Raw genomic sequence first — 19,197 nt, 5'->3', positions numbered from 1 at the left:
AAAACTTCAGCAGCAGATAAGAGAGGAAAGAAAAGTTCACCTGAAGAAAAGAGAGGAGGATAAGATGAGTCTGGACAAACTGAGATCTGAGAAGGAGGAGCTCCTCCAAAAAATGTCAGAAGAAACAACAATCTGGCAAAACAGAGAGAAGCAGATGATCCATGAACTGGATCAGGTTCAGGTTTCACACCAGGAGCTCAAATATAGGTTTGAAACAGAGATCAGGAATTTACAACAGGACGTTGAAAAATACCAGCAACAGTTAAAGGAGGAGAGAAAAGCTCACATGGAGAAAACAGAGGAGGACAAAGTGAGTCTGGACATCCTGAGAGCTGAATATGCCATCCTCCAGGAAAACAAGGCAACAGAGATCAAAGTCCTGCAGGAGAAGGAAAGGAGCATCCAGGCTGAGCTGGAGGAGGTGAACGGTTTGTACCAAGATCTGAACTGTCGGTACGAAACCCAAGTAACTGCAATGAAACAACAAGCAGAACAATATCAGGAAGAGATCAGTTGTCTGAAAAATGACCTGGAAACATCAAGAAATGATTTACTGCTGGCCAACAGTCAGAGGGCTGAGGAAGTAAATTTCCACCAGAAACACCTCACAGTTTCTCCAGAGGAAGAAAATTCTCAGAACCAAAATGACCCGGTTAAAATCTCCAGTCCAGAGGTTTCTCCAGAGGAGAAAATCTCAGGAGAGCCTTTATCAGGTTGTTTGTCAGATCCTGAATCCTCAGGAGAGACCAAGATCTCTGGAGAAAGAGACCAACAAATCCTGGAGGACCGTGAAAAGAACAAATCCAAAATTTCATTTTGGAAAAAGGTCCAAAACACTATGCGGTGGAAGAAACCGAAAAAAAAAAAAAACAGTGAAGAGAATCAAGAACAAGCCTGAAGTTCTTGATTGTGATATTTAGAGGAGGAGAAAGACGTGCAGGAGTCGAACCAGGGAATCAAACGTGTGGAGGTTGTATCCTCTGTGAACGGGGCACCATGCCACGCTCCGTCAAATATTAAATTTTAAAAGTTTTCCCCGTTGACAAACTAGAAAATAGATCCCTTCCCAACCCAATTGGAAAAATAGTGGGCAGCACGGTGGTGCAGCGGTTAGCGCTGCGCCTTCACAGAGACCATCTGTGTGGAGTTTGCATGTTCTCCCCGTGTTTGCGTGGGTTTTCTCCGGGCGCTCCGGATTCCCCCCACATCTCCTAAAACATGTCAGTCAGGTCAGTTGGTCGCTGTAAATCGCCCCAAAACAATTTCAGAAACTCCAAACCATAAAGTCCAGTTTTATTGTTGAACTGGTCAGATTAACTGAATTAGTCGTTCTTTAGCCCTTTTCCCTCCGCTGGGTTAGTGGCCGACGGCTCAGTGCTGCTCAACACTCGGCTCAATTTTTATAGCAACGTATTGAATTAAGAGTTAAAATGTTTTGATTTAATAATAATGATTTCTGTTTATTTTCTCTGTACTTGTGCTGTTATGGTTTGACCTTTAGTTGACCTTTTCTACACACTTTTTATATTAAATTGCACTGAATTGTAGCTCATTAAATTGTTTAAACCTGTATTTTAAAAAGATTATAAAAAGAATCATGCAGTGGCTGTTTTAGTGTGACTGTGGCTCAGCGGGTAGAGTGGTCGTCTTGTGACCAGAAGGTTGCAAGTTTGATTCCAGCTTCCTCAGCCACATGTTGCGCTGCCCCAGGGCGGGGCACTTAGTGACAAGTTGCCCCCTGACCTGCATGTGTGTGAATGTGACTGTAGTGTGAAGCTCTTTGAGTGTCAACATGACCAGCAAGGATCAACACAAGTTCAGTTCATTCTCCTGTTTTTCTTTGATAAATCCTGTTTTTGTTTTTATACCAAACATTAAAAAGCTGATTTAACAGGTTTGGATTTCTTCAGGTTCCAGGGTGTTAATTGAAGATTAGAGTTTAATCTGATCATAATTTAATACTCTGGACCATGAAGAAGCTCAAACTTGTTTTATCTGGTTTGTTTGTTATAAGAAAAAAAACGTTTTTATCAGAAATAACAGTTACTGTGATCTTTCTGTTAGTCTTTATTTGTAAATACAGATTCAAGATAATATAAATAACTTAACAAAAAAGTGCAATTTAACATGAAAAACTGTAGAAAAGGTAAAAAGAAGAAGAATCAATGGAAGCATGAAACCAGAATTTAATCAGAAATCGATTCTTAAATCAATACTTTGTAATAAATATAAAGCTTTTGTGTTGTTGAGCTTAGTGCTGCCTGCTTGTATAAAAGAGAAGGAAAAGGGGCTAAGAAATGCCTAATTCAGTTATTTTTTTAACCAGATTTATGGTAAAACTGTAAATGATGTTTTATTTAGGACATTACTCCTACGTTTTGTTTGTCAACCTGGGTTCAATTCCCAGTCCTGGGGAATCGGCTGCATGTCGTTTCCTTCTCTCTCCTCCCAACTTCCTGTTCAGCCTGTTAAATAACGGCCTAAAAAACTTTATTAGAGCCTAAAAATCTTTTTTAAAACCTAAAAAGATTCATTTCACCTCAACTGGACCAAAGGTCAGAATCTGTTTCCTGATCTTAAAAAACAACTTTTTTCCTCTCTCTCTCATTTTCTCTCTTTCTTACATAATTAACAGGTTACTTCATATTTACACACACGCACACACGCCCACACACACACACACACACACACACACACGCCCACACGCACACACACACACGCCCACACACACACACACACACACACCCTCCATGGGTTGCCACCTTATCGTGGTGGGGGGGTTTGAGTGTCCCAGTGATCCTAGGAGTCTTGCTGTGGGGGCTTCATGCCTCTGGTTGGGCCCCCCAGTGCAGACGGGTCCAAGGTGAGGAACCAGACCAAGTGCAGCCCAAAGATCCTGATGAAGAAAACGACCATTGGAAACAGTGGTTCTGCTGGCCCCTACATGAGGTTCGCGGTCACGGAAGAAGAACTAAAGAATAATAAAGAGACACCTTATTGGGTGTAGAGTAATAGGTTCCTGCCATTGCTTTGCATGGCAGGCCCCAATGAAAGACTAAGGGAGGCGAAGAGGTTAAAGACAAATATTCTCTGGGATATGTCAAGGCAGAGAAGGTATAAAATGACACAGATAACGTCTCCAGGGAAGAGATCAAATTACGGGCTGAGAGAAAAGAAGATCAGAAAGGGATCTCAGCTTTTTACACAGTTTGGAGTATGCTCGCAATGTTGAGGAACAAAGACCAATATGTTTGAGGAGAAGATTTGAGTTGAGCCAAAGCAAAGCACACACACACACACACACACACACACACACCCCTACACACGCCAACTCACAGTGGGACAAATGTTGAAAATCTGATGTTAGAACGAAAGAGTTAGAGGGAAACACAGACTTATGTTTCATCTTTTCCTTCAGGTCCAGCCTCATTACTTTTTATTGCTTCACACATAAAAGTGTGGTCTCTCATATTCGACACAGCAGACATTGTAATATCACCTGCTGGGGCAATACACCTCCAGTGTACCATTACTCTTCCTCCCCGAGTCTTTTTTATTTCGGCCTCATCTTTATCACCATGGTGGCCTTCTGGTCTTTTTCTTCGCTGATCCTTTTCTCAATCTTAGCCTTTTGAACCCTTGTGCTATCATTTTCGTTTTACTCTCTGCTTCCCTTCATGCTCTGAGATTTCTATTTGAATAACTCTGTGCCAAACCCAAACCCATGTAAGCGTGGAGCCAAACAATGATGGCCAATTTGCAGTATTTAGGTGACATTCAGGTGGCATTTCAAATAATGCATGACATGCCAAGACAGTTTTACCAGAAACAAAGCATCCAACACGCATTGTGACAAAAGTGGAAACTTTTGGAAGAGAGTGTCCTGTTAAATTTGGCGTAAAGCTGACACAGCATTTCAGTAAAAGATCACTCATGCCTAAAGTCAAACATGGTTGCGTGATAGTCTGGATATTTTCTACTTATTCAACAGAACAATCACACAAAGCACACCGGCAAGATTACTTCTTAAATTTCCCAAAATAAACTAAATGAGGTTTATTCGAGTAGCCTAGCCAAAGTCTACAATTTGTTTTATAATCTGTGTGGAAAAAAAAAAAAGCAAAACCAAAAGAAATGTGTAATACATTGTCAGAGCATTGTAATTTTTTTAAAATCATCATTTACCCTGAAAACCCAGAAAATATTTTGTTAAAAGCTCTGATCTAACTTCTTCTAAGCCCAGCAATTTTTGGCTGGACTTCATGCTAGTGGCAACATATTTGATGGAAATGTCTAGACTAAGGTAAATGTAAAACATGATATCCTGGAACACGCTTCCTGACATATGGAAATGCACATCCATCAATGAACAATTTTATGTAACATAATGATACGCCCGTGGCTTAGAAACGGGAGTCAGAACTATTTCCTGCTTTGCAATAATTATACTGGTTGGGCCTTCACACAAGGGCGCACACACATACTGCTAGTCAGTCTGTTTGACAGCAGGGATTAGTGAGAAGTGCAGCTAATGCCCGATAATGAGCATCCAGCTTATCGCCCACAGAATCATGTGTGCATCTGGGAGTGTGCTTATCAGAAAAAGAGGAAAGGGAGGAACAGACAGGTCTGCAGTAAATTAACTGTTTCATTAGGAGCTTTAATGGATTCCCCGCTTCTGATTTGCAAAACATGCTTCAGTGTTTTTTTGTTTGTTTTTTTTTTACTATTAACATAACTAAAGGACTTCATTTACTTCTTGTATAGAGATTATTAAAGTCATCACAATTATTCTTGATTAATTTTAGCCCAAGCTAATATTATCACAAAGCTTTGATTGGTAAAGAGGTTTTGAGACCAACCTGACTGTGACTCAGACGTTTCTTTGAATCCACAAACAGTAAGACATGAAATTAATTTCAAAAGCATGGAACGGTAAAGATATAAAATGATGATCATCCGGTCAAAGAGATTATTGTCAATGTTGATTGCAAAGTATATGCGCTGAAATCATTCAGTGAATCAAACTCAAAATTTCTAGCCTTTTTGTGATTATGAATCAAGTGCAAGAAAATGTTTTGCAGTGTCTACATTTTATAAATAAATGTCAGTAAATCGAAAAGCTAAGTGAAAGATGTCAACATTTTGGATAAAGACTACACTTGATGCTCTCATGGAAACAGTTGTTATCCAATTGTTTAAATGTAAATATATTTCCCAAGTTAAAGCATTACAATTATTTAATAAAAGAGTGAATTACTTTAGTAACTACTAGGAAAAAAAATATTTTCACCACTGAGAGGGTTTTTGCTTTAACATCACCTCTTCCACCACTCTGTCTAGGACAAACTTTCTGTCTGGCACCAGTGAAAAGGCAGGCGTCACTTCACTGCTGGTATTAATAGGATTAATTCATTTCATTAATTTTAAAATCTATAGTTCGAGTACTTTGAAAACGGAAAACAACTGAAAATAATGTCACAGATTTCGAATACATTTTTATGGGTCACAGCAGAAAAGTTGAAAGGGCTTCATTGACTTGTGCTGTTCTGCTTAAGCAGCATAATTCTGCCTGAGAGCTGTCAGCTGAAGGATCTCCCATTATTGCACAAGGACACAGATGGAAGAACATTTATAGCACACCAGTAAACCTCTCGATCGCTTTTTTTGCAAACTTCCTCTCTTTTATATACTCTGTCTCTGTCTTTCCACCATTTTTTATTGCCCGCCGTCTCAGTCGTTGCTATGGTAACAAGCTATGCGGGGGCTGCGATGCAGCACACATCACACCCATGTCTCCAAATTCCCTGGAAGACGGGGAGAGCATGGGAGACAAATGGGTAGTAGGTTTCTGGCATACATTTGATGGATTTTGAAGAGAGTAAAAGTCACTTGATCCCCAGGTGAAAAGAAATGTTCTCCACACTTAAGTAGCAATGCAAAGTTAGATTGTTTGATTGAATAGTTAACAACTGTGAAGTGAATTTTAGTCACTTCGCAGTTGTGAAGTGACTAGAGTGCAGCATCTTCCTCTTTCAGTAGATGCTGCACCTGGCCAACACCTGCAGACTGCAGTCTGTCTGCGGCTTCAAAGCTACCAACGCGAGGTGACACTTTCAGGATTTCACCAAATGCTTGTAAATTCCACACTTGGCAGCTCTTATGTAATATCTACCTAAACAAAGTGAGCTACACTGTTAAGAAGTGAACTTCACAAGACCGTCTTTCCAAGTCAAACAGCAAGTGTTAAATCACTAAAAGCAACCCAGGGAAGAACAGTGTTGTTTTTAAAATCTTAAATACTAAGATTACTGAAACTTCTTACCCAAAAATGTGTTCAGAAACTCTTAAGGGAAAAGAGAGCATATCATTTAAGAGGACAATTTAATATAAAACAACAAGGTGCTGTCACAATCATGAAACAAACTGTGTATTACAAGGTATGGAGTCGACTTACGGAATAACCTTGGTAAGAAAGGAAAGCCGGTACAATTTAAAATAAACTTAACATCCAATACATTTAAAAAAAAATATTCAGTCGAAAATTATGTACATTTCAATTAAAAAGATATAATTTCATAGAATAAGTAATGTATAGTGAAATTTAGTGTACTGTGCATAACTTTAAATTGTATGAGGGGACAGGAATATATATATTTTTTTTACTTTATTCTACTCCCTTTGAAGAACTTGCAATGGATTTTTTTCTCACTGTCAGTATTTGTATATACAGTGAACCCTCGCTATTTCGCGGTTCACCTTTCGCTGTCTCGCTGCTTCACGGATTTGCATTGTGCATTGTGTTCTGCATTCTGATTGGCTAAACAGTCTCTCCACTACTTCTCTACCTGTGTGTCCATAACGTTGTGATTTAATATGTACACGTACGTAAAAACAGCTTGCCAAATTTAACATAATCGATGGTGGCATGTCGGTTTATAAGAATTCTTTTGCCCAGAAGAAAAAAGAGCAACAACAACTACCAATAGCTGTGTTCTTCTCTCGAACAAACACACCTGCACCATGGGCTTTAGAAGAAAAAAACGCTACAGAGCAGAGTCAGGATGCAGCGGCTCAGTCAGAAGAGCAGTGAAATACACGTGTCACTATTTGTCCTACTGTACTTTGTAGTTTTTTGGGGGGTTTTTTCATAATATTTTTTTTTTATTTTCTCCCGCTCTAATCCAATGACAGTGGGGCGGCGCTAATCTCCGCAATTTGGGCACGGGAATCCGCCTTCAGTTCGTATTGATGATTAAATGTTTGGGCCTGTAAAAAAGTTTTGTTCTCTAGTTTCAATGTATTGTGGAGTATTTCATTGTATAATAATTGTAAAAAAAAAATAAAGGTTACTACTTTGCAGATTTCGCCTATCATGGGTTCGTTTTGGAACGGTACCCGCATGAAAAATGAGGGTTCACTGTACTACTTTTTAATTGTGTTTGTTCACATAAATAAAAAATAAAACTAAATGGAAAGTTTAACCTAACTGCAAAAAATCAAAGGGCCATTGTTTCCCTCCTAAACATAAAGGTCAGGGAAAGAAAGAATTACACATCACAGCTCATTCGGGATAATCTGTTGGCAGGGCAACTATTACCTCTGAGCCTCCAGTTCTGGCGTTTTAGAAGAGTGTTAAGATGGAAGCCATTGTTTGGAGAAAGCCATAAGTCCTGTTTACAGTTTACCACAGAGCATGTCGGGGGTTCAGCAAACACCTGAGCTGAACCTTGAACTTTGAAAACTACATGCAACATGCCATGTGAAGCAGACAACTATCAGTTTCAACAACAACATAAAATGTGCCTAATGAAACCGAACAAACCTTGTATTGTTTTATTCTAAGATAAGATAAGGTAATAACATAATTTTATTGGTCTCCCATAGGAACACAATGACTAGCTTCTTTAAGATGATTCATCACATGACATACCAATAAAGTTCAAATTAATTAGTGGTTGTAACATGACTAAAGATGATTCCAGAGGTTATTAATACTTTCCATTTGTCTACAGTCAACCTAAATGCACCTACTCATTACATAAACCAATATGTGGATGTCTTAGATAAATGCAAACAGTTCTAATGAAAATATGTGGTGAAGCTTTTCCTCAGTTACTTTTAAAGCACCTCACACTGAATCAATAGACTGGTCTTGTAATATGATATCAGACATAAATCTCTGCTGTTCCACTTTCTCAATGTTCATATGTTTTCCTTGAACTATGGAGTCCTGCGGTCATTCCTCAAATGAATAAAAGTTCACATTTCTTTTAATTAACTCCAAGGCAGAGCTAAATTAAGGAGCCATTTATTTCCTGTCCAGGCACTTCAGGAGATAGCCGAGCAGCTTACAGATAGCCTTTCAAATGTGTGATGGATGAAGTGTATTGTGCAGAGGAGACAAAGCATCTGTAAAGGTTATGAAATAAAGTAGTAAGACAAAAAAAGTCAAGTGTTGCCATGGAATGGGAGTGAAGCAGGGGTAATGAGCACAAAGTGCAAAGGTTAGTTCCATCTTAAAAGGTGAGCGTGCACTAGAAATTCAAGTACCAAACATGAAACAGGACAATTTATTATGGTGTGGATTACTGTGACAACAACCATTAAAAGGATTATGATGTGTGTAAGGATGTGTGTGAATGTATTAATGTGTTTGAGCACGCAGAACCACTGATGTAACCGTCAGATTAATCCCTCTGAAAAATGAGCGACAGCGTGCCAAGGAAGAATTTTAACACAGAAAAACAGCGCAAACAATCTGTTCAACTGATCAAAGGAATCAAATAAATGCAACGTCTCAAAGTGAAATACATATATTTACTCGGCACTCCCGTCTCCTTGCTCCTCATCCCTACTATCACTGTCTGTATCTCGTCCCCTGCCTATACCCTCTAATTCCAAGCATTTTTCCCACTGGAGTGCTGTAAGAGGATAAGACCATTCCCTGGGAGAGCAATAAGAGGATAAATCATGTGTGTATTTGTGTGTCTCCCCATATCAAAGCCTGCCTGTACGTACAAATGCCTGCACTTATCCAGGTGATGCAAACGTTGGTCAGTTTGAACGCAACAGTGTTTTTTAGTAGAAATGTGTAGCTCTGTCTCTGCATTGACAACTCTACGTTATTTGGGTTAAGTGTTGTGTGGAGGTTCGTTAGCAGGTCCACTTGCCTCTGGCTCTGCCCTACATACTAAAAAACCAACTAATTCCCTGTCAAGAGACTCATTGTTCTGCGTTTCATTTCTCCAGAATTTTTCTGATTTTTTTTTCTTTTTTTTTTCTTGCAAGCATGAGATCTGTGCAAAGACGCAATAAAGGTTAAGTGTACAAAAGTAGAAGAACCTAGTGAACTCATTTGGGTAACATGAATAAGACAAAAAAAACAAAAAAAACAAAGCTGCAGTGCTATATTCCTGCAGCATTGTGTCTTCCTTTGAAACTGAAAAGGAAAATAAACTGGTACAATGATCAATTTTTAATCAATGACAGTTTTGTTACAACTTCTTTATGCAATAAATATGCAGTTATAATTAAAACAGCATATGGCCTAATTTTTGTGCAGCTAAAAGTCACACAAACTTAAATTGTTATATAAAACCAGTAATGTGCAGCCTTAAACCCAACTCAGGCCTTAATTGTCATAGGCTAACCTTATTTCAGAGGACTCAAAAACACTTTTTACACAACCTGCTGTGATCAACTCATGAACACTACAATATTATACTTCTATAGTCTCTTTAGTATTATATGGACTCATAATTTCATAGGTAGGATATATGAAATCCCATATAGTCGTACTAAAATGAAAATTCACTTTGAAGAGATTCTAAGTTTATCAGTGAACAATAAAATCATCTGAGCTCCACTGAAACCTACAACTATTTAAATATAAACTCAGGTTTAAAAACCCCTACAACTCAGTTTTTATAAAACAAACACTAAACCAAAATGCTATATGACTGTACAAATATTGTACATCCCATGACGCACCTCAAGACACCCTGCAATATTTTTTAGTATTACTTTGTACTACTTGTCTTCTGTATGAGGGCCCTTTTCTGTGCTGATGCCTAGGCCCATTTTCCTTTGATGTCAAAACACAGGGATGTCAGCAAGAACAGAACTACTCATATAACTTTGTCTAGATCTGCAGTCAAAGCGAGTAAGAGCTTAAGGCATCTGAATCTACGTAAAACAAAGCTGGATGAGGATCCAAATTGTCCTTACCATAATGTACGAAGAAAAGGATAGTAAGGGACATAAATGAATCTCAGTCTGGATGAGATAGAAAGTTTTTAGTTTCTGTAGGCAAAACATGATCTGAGCACCAAAGACCCTTCGGTCAAACAGTCACCAAGCACGCAGACACCCTGCATTAGTGGGCAGATGTACCTGCCATCTACAGGGAGTGTGATGGGGGAAATGGGACAGATGTTTGTTTTTGGACCCAAGTTGATGTAGATAATAGTGCAGCCCAAGGCCTAACTTGACAGAGAAACAGGCAAACACTGTCACAATCACAAGTCCCCACTCTCATGCTCACGCACAGACATTCATACCTACTAACCCAATACAAACACACAAAATTGGATGCACACCCACACACACAACCCATAGAGAGTGTAAAGTCTGGACTTTACACTCTCAGGTCCCGGTAGAGTTTCCCCAGGGGAGCAAACCATCGCTGGTATCAAGAGGTGCTTCCCTTCATTCCAGTGTGAAGAAAAGCAGACAACTCAAACCTCTGCAGCAGTGGAGCAGCCCATCAGGCCAGATGAGGGCTGGTCGCCATCCGAATGACCCCAGCCCAGAAGCTGAACCCCAACACCATCCAGGGATGGGGCCAAAAAAAGTCCATGTGCTCAAACGAACCAGCCATCCAGAGCAGCCTCATGACAAAACAGCCCCAACATTCCATCGGGACCTGAACACACATGGTACAAATCTACCACCCACAGGGGGAGCTCTGGCCAAAATGCCATGAACAGAGCACACTGTAACAGCAAAGCAACGGCTCTGCATGACACCACCCTTTCCCCAAAACTTGAATGAATCAGAGCAGACACCATCAAGACACGCGACCACACTGGACTCCCATACTAAACTGTTTAATGCTTTCTAATGTTGAAATTTAAAAAGACTAGCAAACTGCATGTGTTACGCCCATCCTTGTTTAATAGCAAAATCATTGCACCTTATTCACAGACTCTTTTGTCCCTGCATGAAGGCAGTGGGGAGTGGAATAAAGCAAAAACATGAAGAGAGAAAAGCAAAGTGTCAAAAAGTCAAGAGTGTGCAAAAAGGGAAAGGAAACAGAGGCCAAAAGACAAAGACAGGTACTGACAGAAAATAGCAGGGAAGTACTGGTGAGCTGAATAAAAAAATCTTTGATATAGGGGAGTTTCAGTTCTACAGCTTTTTGAAGTCAATCCAGACTTTTATTGAGGTTTAAAATGTGAAGATATATATTTCCTGTGAGAGTTCTTTGATATGCTTTTGACACATTTGACACAAGGGATCAAAGAGATCCAAGATACTTTCATAAAATATTTCTTTTATCAAACTCATAGAAAAAGGGCATCATGTAAAACAATAAAACAAATTTCAATACAGTCAATGCCAGAGCAATGTACCAGCCTATGAAAGATGAAGGCCCTTTGTCTAGCAAAATGAAGCACTAACTACTGTAAGTGCTATGGGATCTATTATATTTTAAAAATCCATTTTCCTAAAAGCTAAAATTCAATATGACCAAGATTAAAATGTCATTGTTTGAATTACTAAGGCAGATATGCCTGGAGCCATTTTGTGGAACAATTTACCAATACAGACAGAAAATCGGCAACTCACCGATTACAGGACAAACTTCTGTCTCCTGAGCCACCGTCCACCTCCTTCCAATTCTACTACCGTCGTCTGCAAAAATGCACCACTCTTGGTCAAAATCTACCGTTGAGAGCCATGAGGAGTGTCTTAGTGCTGTCAGTCATGCTCGTGTACAACGTGCTAATGACGGAGAAATGACTTTCTATTCCAGGAAAAACATTTTTCTGCAGTCATTGGTGCCTATATGCTAAATAGTCTGAGGACTCATGGCAGGTTATGTTGTGGTGAACCAGCTGTAGCATAGGAGAAAGCAAAGGGAAGAGTGTGAGCATGAGAATGACTGAGTGGTTTATTTCTGCAGTTTGTGAGCATACTGAGAGAGGGCAGAGGAGCTTGATTTTTTTATTTTTTCACAGATTATCTGTCTTATACTGTCACAAGTTTACAACACAATGATAAGTTTAACCAATATGTAAAAAACATATTTTTACAAAAGTCACATACGGCAGCTTTAAGATGTGCTTTAAAATAAGTTGGCATTTGGCAAGAAAGTGCGGGCAAAATGCTGAAACTGTCAACAGCTGACTTGTATTTCAAGTCATGTCAGAATTAACTATAATGCATACTTTGAAAAAAGTACTATGCAACTCATAAAAAACAATGAAAACAACGGAAAAAAAAGGTCTAGTCTCCTCCGTGTTCCAACCTGACACTTGGAACAACAAGGTTCACCAGACATCCGTGATTATTGTGGGAAAGTGCAGAGTTGTCCCTTTGCATATTGCTGTGAATTTGTCTCTGACCACATCTGGTCCTAATGTTGTCAAGATGCTGTATTTATCTCCCTAATGCGGGTTAATGCATATTCCACAAATGCAAAGGATTGAATTGGAAGCACTTTGCAACCATCATGCTGTCAAAATTATGCTCAATTATGCTAATCTGCATAATAAATACCCACATTTATAAGGGAGGACAGAGTAGTGGAACAAAAACCTCCAGCTGTAAACATGGTAGCTTTCTACAATATAAATAGCAACAAGGAGAATCGAAGCCAGAATAGTGCAGAAGGTGTCAGACATGTCAAATTCAAAATTTTAAAACACATACTGTATGCAGCACTTTCACATAACTCAAACAAACCCAACTTGAAATATTTGTAGAAGAGACTACAGAATCACTCCTGTAATAGAACAACATTCTCTTTATCTTCAGCCTCCCCTCTTAAGCATCCATCATTCATTACAGCAAATTCATCAGTGTTTAATTAGCGATGCTTTTTCACAAATATATGAAAAATGGAGCAAGATTAATTTCCATCATTTCCCCTATTAAATGACGAGGGGCAAATTACCATAGCACCAGTAAAAATAACAAAGACTCAAATCCACTCACAAACAGAAACAGACTCTCTAGGTACACACAGTAGGTGCATTGTAGAGCTCTGATGATCACATTTCACAGTCCAGTTTTTTTATGTTTAGACGGGTAACTTTTAGGAAAACAATAATCCCTCAGGGGCAATTATCCTCTTCTTTCTGAACTGTTCGTTATCCACTGGTTTGCCTGCTCTAAATGTTTAATTTCTTTTGGACATCATGTGTGTAACACTAAAATCTGTTTCACAAACTTTCTGATTTGAGACACTCAAATCTCTCTGCCTAATTTAGCCCTAACTGAAAACCTCAAGAATGCCAAAACTGAGTCATTTGGGAAGGTGGAAGACTGTGACCTTGAGTAAACAATCATACTGCACTAGACACGATTCCAGTCTGACCGAATCGAGGCAGGTGGAGTCAATGAGGGACACAGAGAAATGGTGATGTAACGATAAAGCCCTGAGAAAGTGGAGAAAAAAGAAAACACAGGGGAAAAAAAGCTGCTCATGAAGGTCAAAGAAATGAATCATAATCATATTATTAATAAGTGTGTTTTGAGTCGTTTATCTATTTAGTATAAGTAAACAATTTCAAACAAAACACGTTAGTGGATCCAGTCATGCAGACTTATACACACAGATCACCCACGTATGCACAAACCCATTCACATAAACATGTGCGCATGCGCCGCATGTAGTATCTCCCTGCTGCTATGCTGGATTCATCCAAATATGGTTGAGGATATTTCCATGGCAACAGCAGACAGAAGGGGTGCAGACTTATGTGGGATGATCTCCAGAGAGAGTCTGCTTGACTTCTGATTCAAACTACTGTTGTATTCGATTCATTCACCAAGGAAGCAGTTCTTTCAGTAGAGTTCCTAAATGCAAAAATTTGGCCTTGGTTACATTCCGGCTGCCATGGCAATTCACCCACACAGCAAAGACCGCAGGGCATGCTGCAAAACATGTGAGTTATGATTTTTAAGTCATTCTCTAATCATTTTTGACAAACCAACGCTGAGATTTTTCTCCTTTTTTGTCAACGCTGTTGTATACAGTATAGATTACATCAGGAGGACATGTGATGCAGAGCTGCTGCAAATCATAAAAAAACAACAGATCATAAATTTCAGGAATGGAGATGACACACACCAACGGGTCAGGGGCTGCAGGCTGGGCTTGGAAGCAACACATTTATCACACTGTAATAACAGTCCAGACCATAAAAGAAAAGAATGTCCCTGTTATGTCACCACATAAGTCACAGATATTTTAACAAACTGCAAACCAGCTAAACGATATGGGTGGAAGAGACACTGAGAGTGATCTGTGCCTACCATTAGTAAGACCTCACTGTTCAGTGAGAGGAGAACATTTCACGTAAAGGAAATTAGCAGATCATTTCTTAACTTGACATGATCGAATGCCAGTTTGTGCTCTCAAACGCCATGCATGTTAATGAGTGTAAAGACCAGGCTGTGAGTCATGTATGCCAACAGTCATATATCTCAACCCAGCCACTCATTAATGAGGATGCAGCCCTGTGGCACCACAAGGAATTATAGGACTGAAACAATCAATAGACTGGAGCAGATAGGTGTGCCTGTGCGTCTGCACTGCTAAGGGTCCATGTAAGTCTACTGGTGATGTGTTAGCTGGGTACTTAAATTCAGTATTTATTATTTATTTAGCCAACTGTATGGGAGAAATAAAACCATAATGTTGTTATAATTTAACACTGTGGCACTTAGGCTTTCACTGAATCGAGATAAAATGTAGAAATTTGACGTTACTTTGGCATTTAAAGCCATAAGCAAAACATGATCACTCGATCAGTACAGATTTCAATGCTGAATAGAACTGATGATTTTTTAAATATAAACTCAAGAATACTAAACAACACACTTCCTACTCCATTACTGCATTACTAGGCTCAATATTAAATCCAAAATTTCAGAAAAACTTAGACCTCAATAGAAAATCCAGATATGTAGAACTAAATATCTTTTGTTCATAATAGTATAAAAAGAGACAGGCCACAGAACTGGCTGGCCAGACAATTTTAAGACACTTTAAACCCTTACAAAAACACACGTCATCAAGTATTTTCAAACTGTCCAAGGAAATGGAATAATCTGCATCATCGTCACGTATGTTCTTTTGGTAAAGTAATTATCCGATGTTAAATGAACGTCTGCTCAAATTCTAATTGCATTTTTTTTTTAAACACAGTCAACTTAAAACCTTTTGTTTATCACAGTTGCACATAAACCTCTTCTTTAACTGTATGAGAACAGAATGCTTATCTGTATTTTAGAGTCTCCGTCTTTCATCTCCTAGACAAACAGACTCATTGCGGTCAATTGCTTTACCTGAGTTGATGATGAGGATGCTGGAGATGAGGAGAGTGATGAGTGTGGGATGAGTGAGATGATAATGAGCATCATGCTGGCGATGACAACACAAATGATGCGGGCTACGATGATTGAAACACACAGCACTGACATCTGGGGGAGAAGTAGAATTGAAAAGAATTATGTTTTAGGTATTTTAATGCAAATCACAGAATACTGTTCCCATTCTATCATAGACCTGTTTTGCTGTCTACAAATTGGGTAACAAAAGGTGTTGAAATAATTATTCATCCTATGTTAATTAACAGTTGGCATGACAACTAACGCTGAGGCTGCTATAGCGGAGCTTTCAGAAAAACAAATGCACAGATTACCATGTAATGAATGTTCTTTGTCAATGTTCCTTTTACTAAGAAATTGACCAGGGAACATTTCTGAGTGACACAAAAGCATTATGTCCGATTAATTAGCAAAATCAACAAGAATGTATCTTTGGCATATGAGTGTATACTGATGAAACTACATGTCTATGTCCCACAAACCATTGTTTACACATCTGTCAAATTCTCATACTAAAAGCAAAAGAAGATCGAGTCACTGAGCAAATTGCTTCTCAAAACAGAAGAAAAAAATGCAATTTTAGTCTTGCACTGCCATCTGATTCACAGAAAGGACGTCAACAGGAGTAAAACGGGAGTTTATTGAAAACTGAATCTGTAGTTGGTGACATATCAGTTGCTGTGAAGAAAAATTGATACTGCACAATCTAAAACATATTTAGGGAGTTAGTTGAGCTGGATATAAAACAGATTAAGCTAATCGTGTTACTTTACTGTGATTTACACCTACTGAGTTTTTAAGAATATGAATGACATCGTTTTTATTAAAGTACTGGGCTGGGATTCAAAATCTCCAAATGGCAATTCTTTGCAAGGGAGATTGTCTGATAGACATGTATTCATTGGTTTAGTGCAACTTTCATTGTAAATCTGATGCAGAACTAAGGGATATAGCGAAATATGAAAATATGAAGCAAATTGCATTTCTTTTTGAATTCCTCCCATATTGTTTTTGGCCAGTTTTCTTATATCTGTATTGCTTCAGTGGCATGTTTTTTTTTTATTTATTTTTTTTTTTTGGGGGGTTTCTTTGCCTGGGTTTTACACGTTTCATTTTCAGTGGACTCAGTGTGGGTTGAGAAGGAGAGCCTTTTTCCTAGGGGACAAACATCAATCAACACAACAGAAAGTCGCTTTAAAGTCAAACTGACCTGCCGACGAGAAGAAACTCTCCCACCACTTTCTTGCGTTTCATCGCCATGAGAATGTTGCGAACGGTCATGCCTTCACAAAAACATGCCACTACTCTGGCCTTAGGCAGGTGAGCCTTCAGTCTCAACAGCAGACGATCAAAGCTCTGCTCTCCGGCGTTGCTCCAGATTTTACCTAGAGGAAAATGCGTGAAAAAGCAAAAAGTCTCTGACCCTTATGATGTGCTTGTTTTTATTCCCTCACCTAAAAACAAGATCCTGGGAATTTGCTGTGGCAAAATGTCTTTCCTTCACAAATCAAAAGTGGAAATATTTAGTGAATAAGGTTGTTTTTTTTTTTATTAAATATGATTTAAATACAGAGCACCTTCCTTTTTTATTGGATTTCTACTGTGGGTGTTAGGAAGTAATGTGCTAGCTTATTAGTGTTGTCAATATTAACCATAAGAGGTAGCAAATAAACAAAAACAATAACTGACAGAAGTGCTCTTTCACATGCATAAACAGCACTTAGTGGGAATTCAGACTCTCGTAGATGTATTCTCCTTCATTATCTGTTTGTCTGAACAAACACTAAATTAAGATAACATTAAAATGATGAAATTAATCCCAATTCAAAAATTACATCAATACATTTAATGATAGATTCTTTCTGGTTACATAATCTGTGGTAAGTTTGACCGCCGTCATCTTTACCTGAGTGGGCTATACAGATGCCCTCCTTGGCCGCCATGTCTTTGAACGCTTCCATGCCACTCTCACCATAGTTCCCTGGACAAATAAGAAGCCAAAACAGCCTTAGTGTTGGGATAAAATTAATTTTACAACAGCAGAGAAAATCCAACTATTCAGATATATGCAGTGTCATGCAAGAGTATTCGTAGTTCATCAATAGAACTTTTCAACACTTTGATGAATGGGTTGAATGACAACCCTTTTATTATTCCATATGATATGCCAAAACAACTGCTCATAATTTGGCAGAAAAAGAAAAAAGATGTCTGCTTTTTCAAATTCTTTTAAAATAAAAGTACAACAAGTGTGGTGTGAATGCAAATTGAGCTATCTTGAGTAAACATTGCTTGTAGAACCAACTTTAATTGCAATTTACAGCTTCCAGATCCAGAGATAAACCTTTTTTTCAAAGTCTTTTTTCCATATATATATATATATATATATATATATATATATATATATATATATATATATATATATATATATATATATATATATATATATATATATATATATATATATATATATATATATATATATATATATATATATATATATATATATATATATTGAAATTTGTGGTTTTAATTTGAAAAATGTGAAAACATTTAAGAGGTAAGAATACTTTTTCACATGCTGTGTATACTGACAGCAGCAACTTGATTTCCTCTGGACCTCCGATAGCAGTTTGACTTCATGCCAGTGAAAGCATATCCCCATCGTTGCTCCCCTTTCTTTGCCAGAGAAAGTGGGTGACCTGAAATTTATGCTAATAAAGGGTTGTGCACACTGGCAACGAATGTGATAGGATTCCCCTCTCTGGTTTCTAATTCTAACTCTCCCCACTTGATTGAAGGAAATATCAAAGCTCTCCAATCTATCTCTGTTTCTAAACCTCTAACATGTTCAAACACCAGCTACTTTCTAACTGGGCATTACTGATCTGTTTTCAACATAAATTGATATTAAAAATAAAACAAAAGGAGAAATATGAAATGGTATAGATGAAAAAAAGGAAGAGCTGGATCATTATGTGAAAAAAAAAGAGCAGAGAGAAAAGACAAGGGAACCGTGGGAAATGAAACAGACAAAGGCTCCTGATCCCAAACCACCGTACAGCTCACAGTGTGTGTAGTTAGACCAATGATGAGGGTGGTGGAGTGAAGTGTAAAGTCCTGTAATTAGTGTCTCAGTGAGAGGAGTGGGAGACAGATGGCAGAGACCATCCTTCCCATGTGTACTTTGAAACATACACACACACATTCTCGCTCACACATTCACTGTGGCACAATTATCCCAATCTATAGAGCTTGTAACCTACTTCATTCTGGAGTCAGGATTTATGTGGAAGACCTTCTCTTTTCAGACTCTCTCCAATCTTCTGTTTCTGTCCTTCAGATACATATGCCTGGGTACTACTAAATACTGCTAGCACACCTCCCACAAATACACTGAACACACACACATGTCCATTCATCAATCTGAAACAGGTCAGAACCACAAAGAAGACAGCGTGGGCCAGGCAGTCCCATGACTACTGCATTGAAAATATCTTCCGTTTGTGGGATTGTTTCTAAAAAAAACACACATTTTTCATGATGTGGATGTCCAAATTGTTGCATCCAGCT

The 19,197-nt window shown here is 38.4% G+C and overlaps 1 protein-coding gene across 3 annotated transcripts in view; it reads right to left on the bottom strand.

The window, feature by feature from the left end:
* Nucleotides 1-19,197, bottom strand: part of grm5b (glutamate receptor, metabotropic 5b) — a 70,442-nt gene that overhangs the window by 35,370 nt on the left and 15,875 nt on the right. For all 3 annotated transcript variants that reach the window (XM_044119574.1, XM_044119575.1, XM_044119576.1), the window contains exons 5-6: nt 17,531-17,605; nt 16,835-17,009 (exon numbers count right to left, since the gene is read on the bottom strand). In XM_044119574.1, coding sequence (XP_043975509.1) covers nt 16,835-17,009; nt 17,531-17,605 — 250 coding nt within the window. The remainder of the gene's footprint in view (nt 1-16,834; nt 17,010-17,530; nt 17,606-19,197) is intronic.

Source organism: Gambusia affinis, linkage group LG06 (assembly GCF_019740435.1).
Source record: "Gambusia affinis linkage group LG06, SWU_Gaff_1.0, whole genome shotgun sequence".
In the NCBI taxonomy this organism is placed as follows: domain Eukaryota; kingdom Metazoa; phylum Chordata; class Actinopteri; order Cyprinodontiformes; family Poeciliidae; genus Gambusia; species Gambusia affinis.
This window is presented reverse-complemented; position numbering and strand designations above follow the sequence as displayed.